A 9,035-nucleotide genomic window follows, 5' to 3' on the forward strand; every position below is an offset into this window, starting at 1 on the left:
ACATGGTAGTTACTCAACATGACAGAAGGCAACATAACTAGATTGGCCTGGTAACAAGATCTTAGAGGGGTTCTCTGTGCTGTAATGCTTCCCATCCCCTCAATCCTCCATAAAAATAAACATGTTGATTATGTCATGTTTCTATCCAGGAAATCTCAAAGAAATCCACAGAGGTGCATCTAATCTATATAATGCTACAATCTCATGATCCACTGGGTTGGTTCCTTCAAATGACCATGGTAAGCATATTGTGCAGAGCAGCAGGTCCCAGTTTTAACAGCCCAGAGCTAGCCTGCCATCAACTCATCATTCCTGAAACAAATTCTGCAAGGTAAGTAGATTTCATAGACTAAGACATTGTAGATAGACATATTTAGTCGATACCTAGTGGGAAAAAATGAAGGCAACTGTCTTAGTCATGCAGATATAAAAATCTACTTGCTTCTGGAATACCAGATAACCACAGCAAAAGAGAATGGTGTCTGGGAGAATTCCAAACCACATGCACTCTAAAAGTCATTGCCATTTGCTTCAAGCAAACATGCAAGAATTCAAATGCATAGCAGCTCCATTATTAGTAAGGCAGTAAATATTGTCATCAACCCCTTCCAAGTAGAGATCCTGCAAAGAATCGGTGAGTGCAAGATCTCAGGGCTCAGGACCCTTATAAACATTAGCTTCATTTCAACCCTCACAAGAACCTGCATGTTTATTTCCATTCCACAAATGGGCAAACAGGCTCAGAGAGGTACAGACATTTGTTTAACTCTCACACAGCTTGAAAGTGGTAGCTACAATGTGAACCCACATCTGTCTGAAACAAATCCTGGGCTTTCTGTGTTCCAGGCCCCCGCATGTGGACTGGCTCCTAGTGGGTGGAAGGATCAGGCTGAAATGCCGCTGGTGCAAACCTGGGGGGAAACCACGATGGAGCCCCCAGAGAGTACAGAGTTCAGAAAGTCCCTGAGATTAGACTACATACCAGTTTCTATTTGGGGTGACCCCCTCCACTGAAGAAGTTGATGCAGAGGTTTTGTTCTTCCCATTTAATGGATCAAGACAACTGAGGCTCACAGACCATGACTTGCTTAGATCCCAAGAAAAAGCCACCACTTTCCTACATAAACTCCAAATCTACCAATTGGAGCCCAGGGCTCAGCGTCCCTTCCTTAAGACTTCTTGTTATTCTAGCACCAGTAAGAGCTCTATATTTATTTGACCAGGAAAAGCATCTTCTTAGCTTGAAAGGGAAAAAGAACACCTCTTTTAAATTGTCTCTGTCTTGCTAAAGTGTCTTACATATATTTAGCATTATGAAGGCTCATCGCGATAGTTAAATGAAATGTCATACTTTAATTTTGTTTTTATGGTTGTAAATTAAATTCTCTGAAAGATGCTGTCAGTCAAATCAACATCTCATAAGATACCCTTTATCCATCCAACATGCAAGAAACCCAAAATACAGTCTCATCCACAGTGTCCTGAATTTTACAAGTATTTAATATAATTTCTACACGTGTCTTTATTTTTCACTCTGCCAATGAAATACATGGTGAAGGCTTTTGTCCCATGTTTCACTGGTTGGACAATGACAGCCCTGAGTATCTTAACTGATGTTGCCGGACCACTAATTACAGAACAAAATTAAACTGCAAAGAATCAAGATGTGCAGAAAGTTAGGAAGCAGAAAGAAAAGGCATCATGCTTTATGCGTTTTCATTCTAGATATGTTCATTATCTGCCAAAGCCTGGGGAAGGCAGATATGGAATTTAAAAAGACACCATCTGTTGTGTGATGTTCCAAATTATAAACTTAACCCTTAATTTCTACATCACCTGCTGTTCAGTCATTCTCCTTCTTTGGGATGAAAAAAAACAGGGGGCGGTTAGCACATGAACTAAGCAGGTTTAGTAGGATCGATGGAAGTGACCTGTAAGACTTTTTGCTAAGCCCAGCATCAAAACCTGTATATTTTTTCCAAAAAGTAATTCTTGTTAGATTTTACTCTTAAACACTACACATACAGCGGTTGCCATTAAGCTAAGGGTCCACGATCACGCATAGCCAGCCACATTATTTTCTGTAATTTTTAGGTTATTTAAAACCTCTGGGCTCTTAGAAAGTAAAAACAGAGATTTTAGAAATCCTTCAAATCTGTGAAATGAAGAGTAATTCCTCGAGCAAAGAAGGATTTCTTTTGGAAAAAAAAAAAAATTTTTGGAGACAGAAGAAAAACAAGAGTATATAGCCCAAATCAACTTCCTATTTAAATATTCAAAGGCAACACGTGGCATACATAATAGGAGAGATTGCCACTAAAAAGGAAAAAAGAAAACTAACGTATCCTTGAAAGTGCCCATGTTTTCTTACGTGTAGATCTGAACTATCCTAGTTTTTAAAACACATTTAACAAATGCAGCACAACTCATTCAGGGTTGATTTGAGTTCACAAAATAATTTTATTATATGTAAGAAAGCATACAGGCAATAAAATTAAGAAAACATTCACAATGCATAAATAACACAGACCTGATGCAGGAGATAGTTTTCAGTAGATATCTTTCTTATTACCCATTTCATCTAAATGTTAAGTCAATTGCTTATCAACAAGAATACTTTGTAAACATTTCCAAAAAATTCTCTTGAAATGCCCCACGTGAATTAGTATCTGGCAATGGAGCCTTAGGATACTTTTTACAGTCCAGGTGATGACACAGGAACTTGATGCCAAAGCACAGAGAAAGGGCTAACACTTGTCAAAAGAGATGCTGATGGCTTTGGTGTGCTTAACATACGCAAAGAGAAGCGGTCTCCTGTCTTTTCTACCAACAGAAGTGTCTTGCTCAAGGAGGATAATGAGGCACTCTCTGTTAGTTAGTATACCATTAACATTTAGACTTTTTAAAAAAATCAATTCTAAGTTCAGATTAAAGAACTACAAAAAGTAACCCCACTGAGTAGCTTGGCTGGTAAGATGGAGATGCAGGATTTGACCTTTGTCCATGGGTGAGACTGTTGTGACACAAGAGTTAAGGAAACTCACTGTCTTCATTACACATCTCTAACCAGGACAGTCATTTATTTGGCTCAGAAAAGCTATCTGACACAGGAAATGAGAAAAGACAGAGGGCCAATTATTTTACATAAATACAAAGTAGCATATACTTTTTATTACCACCTAAGATCATATATTTCAAGTTGGATTCTTCTTAAGCTAACTTTTATTTCAAATATTTACAGAACTACAAATCATTCTCCTGGGAAAGTTTTTGTCACTTAAGAAATTTTGAACACAAGAGTAGCTATGCTTTTTTAAATCTTTCAAAATCTTTCTAGGAGAAAAAAAAGCAATCACAGCATTTGTCAATTCTCACCTCATATTTATTTGTTCCCATGAATTTTAAGGAATCATCACAACTTCTTTTTTTTTTTTTTTAGACTTTGCTGTGTTTCTGGAAGTTATACACGAGCATTTTGAGTCTCAGAGAGTCTATGTGTTTGTTTCATCGGCTTATAAAGTGCTAGTTAAATGGACAAAAATGCTATTGTAAGATTTCACATAACTCATTCATTTACCCTATTAAATATGATAAATATAGATTTATTATAATAAATTAAAAATATCCATATAATACAATAAATAAATAAACCAATATCAACAAAGCATCAACTCTGGAAAAAAAAATCCCATTCCTACTGTAAGGCTCAATTATTTTTTAGGAATAATTTATGAAGGCATGCACCTACCTTTACAATCTGAAAACTTTGCTTGGACCAGTGTTAGCACCTGTTTGTACACAGCAAACTCAACCCTTCTCACTTCCTTCCAGGAAAGATTTAATATTTAAGTGAAGCTGTTCATTGTTGATTCTTTGCCCTATTTCTTAAGTCCTAAGATGAGGCTTAGCTTCTAAAAATAACTTTGGAGCCAAAGACCCGTCCCTTATGAACATTCGCTTCACTTGTGTCCCTCTTGATTCGCTATGAACAACACAGAAAACACACTGGAATGTAGATTACAATGTAGTTAGTTGTGTTTTGAGGGGAAGCAGTAGAGGAGGGCTCGCCCGACATCTGAATCTCACCACACCTTAGTTTCTTCACAGCAAGCCCCAGAGAAGTCTCCTCTAGCTTCTGGGAGGAGCATGTCTGCTACGATCCATCTTGGAGTTCAGGTCGGGTGCTGTCCATTTTGTGTGATGGGCTGGATCTTCTCTAGAGAGACATCAGTGTCATAGTCCAAAATGACAGATAGGGCTGGGGAGAGCTTCTCCAAGGGCTCGGCTATTCCCCCCGCCTCTGCCTTCTTCAGGTCCTCAGAGGAGCCCACGGCATGTGGGATCAGATACACCAGATTGCAGTCCTTGGAGATGGAACCTCGGGGCTCGTGATGGCTGGAAAACACCACAGCCCCATTGTTATTGATGCTAACCGTCTCTATGGCATTACTCGTCGCCGGGCAAAGTCTGTAGCATCCTAAGAGGGTGGAAAATGCCTTCCGAAAATCAGCATTAAAGGCATAAATGATGGGGTTCAAGGAGGAATTAGCCCACCCAAACCACACAAACACGTCAAAGGTGATGGAATCGATGCAGAAGGGCTTGGTCTCCCCAGACCCACAGAAGGGCACCATGCAGTTCAAGATGAAGAAAGGGAGCCAGCAGCACACAAACACCCCCATGATCACAGACAGAGTCTTCAGAACTTTAGTCTCTCTCTTGAAGGACATCTTAAAGGAGCTTTCCGGTTGAGAACACTCCACGGGGTTTCCGTTACCTGTAGTGGTCTGGCAGTTCTTGGCATGGACTGCTGCCCTCTCCAAGGCCGAGATGCGCCGTATTTGTTTCTGGGCGATCCTGTAGATCCTGGTGTAGGTGACAATCATGATGGCCACAGGAATATAAAAGCTTATTAGGGAGGATGAAATAGCATATGTCCTGCTCAAGCTGGAGTCACAGTTGTTGGTGGTCTTACCCAGGGAAGTGGCATTCCCATCAGAGGGGCTTGTGGGTTTCGCCTTGTGCCAGCTGAGCTGCACTGGAATGAAGGAGATGAGAACAGACAAAGTCCATGCCACGCTGATCAGAATGAAGGCTGCCTTGGGGGTCATCTTCCTCTCATACCGGAAGGGGCTAGAGATGGCCCAATACCTGTCCACGCTGATCACACAGAGGTTGAGGATGGACGCAGTGGAGCACATGATGTCAAAGGCCACCCAGATGTTACAGAAGGACCCAAAGGGCCAGAAGCCAGCGATCTCAGCCACCGCTTTCCAGGGCATGACCAAGACAGCCACCAAGAGATCTGACACGGCCAAGGAGATAACAAAGAAGTTGGTCACCTTGGACCGCAGGTGTCGGAACCTGATGACAGCAGCACAGACCAGCGTGTTCCCCAGAAGTGTGGACAGGATGAGCAGCGACAGGAAACAGGCTGTAAGGATGCGGAAGGAGAAGTCCCTCTCCACCACCATCCCGGTGCCGTCCATGGTAGAGGTGTTCAGAGTCCTCATCTTCCTGAGGGAGAGCGCAGAGGGGGCTCGGACAGCCCTCAATCTCCTAAGCAGGGATTAGGGGTTGGTCAGACCTGCAGGAGTCCTCGCTGGACAGGCAGCCCCTTGCACAGCCCCACTTGTTCCCCTGGGTGGAGGACCTCACCAGCATTCCATTAGAGGGCTGCAACAATTGTGTGGCAGGAGCCTGCCTTTGGCAGTCCAAATCAGCCCCTTGGAAGGTCCCTCTTGCTCTCTACAACTGTCTTCTGACTCCCTTGCTCCAATTCACTGTCACGGGGACCAGTTGGCCCTTCAATGCCCCACGGAAAGCACTGGCTTTTTACCATATTCTAAGCTAACAATCCAGAGACTCCCAGTCTTCAGCCGAGCTAGTCAATTGTCGTCACATTTCAGGGCTGTTGCCTTTCTGGTGGTGACAGAGAATTCTCCCCTTCTGAGGCGCAGCTGAAAATACATGCCTTGCTCCTTCAAGCCCCTGGCTCTGCGCCAGCTCCCCCAAAACTCTAGAAAGCAAAGAGAAAGCAAAGGACGTTTGCCAAGATAAGCAGATCGCATCTTTACTGTCAAGCCCAATCCAACCCCCTCTGAGCCACCTACCTTGCCTTGGGGTTGTCTCTCTCCAAGCCCCCAGGAGCTCCGGGAGAGCGGGCTTCGCGAGGCGCCCGGGAGGCACGCCTGAGTCGTACCCTGCGCGCGCAGCCGGGGTTCTGCTCCCGATGCGCAAAAGTCGCCGAAGCGGGTTTGGGAAAAGGATCCTGGGCCAGGTCCACAGAGAGCTGGCGCTGCCCCCACTGCCTCCAATGTCTGGAGATGGTTCAAAGCGGACGAGACCCCGGAAAAATGCTCCCGGACGCTTGGAGCCTCCTTGAGAGAGGGCACCCCCAGTATTAGTCACCTGGGCAGCTTCTTTGCTTCCCTTCTCCGGAAAACGAGCGCCCGGGCGCCCCTCGAGTGGCCTCTGGTCCCTCGGGGAAGAGCCCTGCGCCTTCCCGCGGAACTGCCCGCTACCTCCCAAGGAGCCCGTGGGAACACGAGGCAGGGAGAGCCGAGCTGGCACCGGCGGGCGCACGGGCTGGCCAGGTTCCCTCGGGGCACAGCCCACCCCCCACCCCACCCCCCTGCGTCCCCTCCCCTGCCCTGGAGGCGGGCTTCGCTTGACAGGCAGAGTTACAGGCGACAGCCCCACGTGGTTCCCCCGGTTGGTGCCGCGGGCGAAAGGGGTGGGGGACGCCCAGGTGAGCGCTCGCCCGCCCCGGGTTACCCCACCGAACCCCGGGCCCCCGGCACTCGGGACAGCACCCGACAGGGGCCCGCGAGAAAAGATCCGATGTTAAAACCTCAAGTGACCCCGAGTCGCCGGAAAGCAAAGCTCCGCCCCACACTCAGCGCCTTCTGGGGTCAACCCGAAGCCCTTCCCAACAGCGCGCCCAGGTCCGACAGGCGCTGCCTGCAAGTGCCCCCCAACTAGGGTGAGATGTGCCCTGCGGGCACCTCTACTCACCGCTCGCCGGGAGAGTTCCGCGCAACAGCGCGCCTGGCCGGTGCGCTCCGCTGCGCCCAGAGGGCGCTCACTTCGCGCTCAGCTGGGGTAGTGGGCTTGTCCACCGCTGCGGTCAAGGCCGGACTGCAGCCAGTACCCAGCGCCCGGCGAGCGCCCCAACCCCAGAGCCACGCGCTCCGCGGGCCCGGGGCGCCCTCTGCCGGCGGTTTTGGCTTCCAGCGCCCCGACTGCGCCCTCTCAGGCACCAGCCTCACCGGTATGGGCTCCAGCATCCACGCGGGACCCGCGCCTGGACCCACTCTTCCCTGACTATGACCGCCAGAACCTGAGAAAGAGGACTCCTCTGCTTGAAATCCCCTAAAAACTGACAAAGGTGAAAATTTTTCTTTTGCTAGCACTGCATTCATTGAGCCACTGTATTTTCCTGAGCCTCACTACGAACCAAGAGCCACAAGGTAAGCAAGATGCAAGCCTTACACTCAAAGAGTAAACCAGAGGGAACTGGCAGTTACTGAGCGGCGTCTGGGTCCCAGGCACACGCCTTATCTCGTCCACCCTTTAAAGAATCCCTCCTCCTAAGCCTCCTCATCTTCACTTTGCCAGAATGGAAAATCAGGTTCAAAAAACTACCCAAAGTTGCAGAGCTAATGAGGATTCCGGCTGCCTGACTCCCACCTGCGTGTTCTTTTCACCTACACGCCACTGCCTACTGGGAGCTCTGAGTCTAGTGCGGGATCCGGCGAACTAAATAATTACCCACAGCGCTAAAATAGAGGAAAGGACAAGATGGAAGCAAGAAGGCCTGGTGGAGATGATTGCCCCTGAGCCCCTCCCCTGCTGCCCCGGGCAATGCCTCGCAGGACAGACTTCACAGCTGTAAATGTCGAGATCATCACTGCGCCTTGCCACGCCTTCCTAGGCGTGGGGAAGATAAGCAAGCAGTTTCCATGTCAGACTGCCAGGCTTCCTGTCCCTACCCTGCCGCTGCTGGCTGCGTGTGCCCTCTATCCTCTCTGAGCTTGGTTTCTTCCCCTGTAAAATGGTGATGGCATAACAGGATTGTTATAAGTATTAAATGAGATGATGTTTATACAGGGCTTGGCACGGAGCCTAGGACCCAGTCAGCCCTTTCCAGGTAGGCACCCCTGAGGGCTCGTTAGAAAAGCTATAGTCTTATCTCCTTGAGAACCTCGCACCACACTGGAAGCCACAATTTTCTCTGTAAAAACCCTGACCCTAAATCATAATTCCATTCAATTAGCCAGTTCAAACTGCACCTTGATTTTAAATCAAAGAACCGCATTACAGACAGCAAACCCTCCTGTGCCTCTGTTACCAGCTCTGTTCTTCCACCCTAGCCCTACTGTCACACATATTGACACCATGGGTCATGAGTCATGGTCACAGATAAAATTTTTGCCACAAACCTGCTCAAAGAACCGCATGCTTATAGAGTCTTAAAGCAATGCTTAACATAATACTTCCAGATCATTTTCCTTAAGGTAGTCATTCCCCAATCTTCCTGGCTTTATTGCATCTTTCTCTCCCTTTTACTAACAAACACAAGTGAAAGAATATGCTTCTGGTTCAAAATAGTCATGTCAGACTTAATGTTTAACTCCTCACATTCTACCCACCCATCCTGGAGTGTTTCCACTGCAATTACCCAGAAATACACAGGTAGCGGAAATTCAGCATTAACCCTGGAAGGCAGGAAATATTGGGGGATGGGGGTCCTTTCTCCAGGATAAAAGGCAGATAGGACTGAACTGAAGGAGGGAGGTCTCCCTGGGATTTTTCATCTGGAAAGAAACCCCAAAAGAACACACTACAAGATGGGGATAACAGGGCCTGGAGGCCAGAACACGGCCAATTTGAGGGGTAAAATTTCTGTCTAATGATTCCCCTGAGAAATACCACCAATGCCCGAGTTCTCCCAGAGTCAATAATCCTGGCACTGCCCTGCCCACTGCTCTTTATATTAAAGCCCCGTGGCAACCGGTCTGATCTCAGGTGGC

General features: G+C 47.2%; 1 protein-coding gene across 1 annotated transcript; it reads right to left on the reverse strand.

The window, feature by feature from the left end:
* Window positions 1–3,713: 3,713 nt before the first annotated feature.
* Window positions 3,714–6,523, reverse strand: DRD1 (dopamine receptor D1). The gene is made up of 2 exons (XM_007113772.2): window positions 6,114–6,523; window positions 3,714–6,019 (listed from the first exon to the last, which is right to left on the reverse strand). The coding sequence occupies exon 2, from the start codon at window positions 5,511–5,513 to the stop codon at window positions 4,173–4,175; it is 1,341 nt and encodes a 446-aa protein (XP_007113834.1). The 5' UTR covers window positions 5,514–6,019; window positions 6,114–6,523; the 3' UTR covers window positions 3,714–4,172.
* Window positions 6,524–9,035: the final 2,512 nt, after the last annotated feature.

Source organism: Physeter macrocephalus, chromosome 2 (genome assembly GCF_002837175.3).
Source record: "Physeter macrocephalus isolate SW-GA chromosome 2, ASM283717v5, whole genome shotgun sequence".
In the NCBI taxonomy this organism is placed as follows: domain Eukaryota; kingdom Metazoa; phylum Chordata; class Mammalia; order Artiodactyla; family Physeteridae; genus Physeter; species Physeter macrocephalus.

What these genes read in the sequence shown, in the direction of transcription:
- DRD1 (XM_007113772.2), bottom strand. Translation starts at nt 5,513, where the DNA reads ATGAGGACTCTGAACACCTCTACCATGGACGGCACCGGGATGGTGGTG.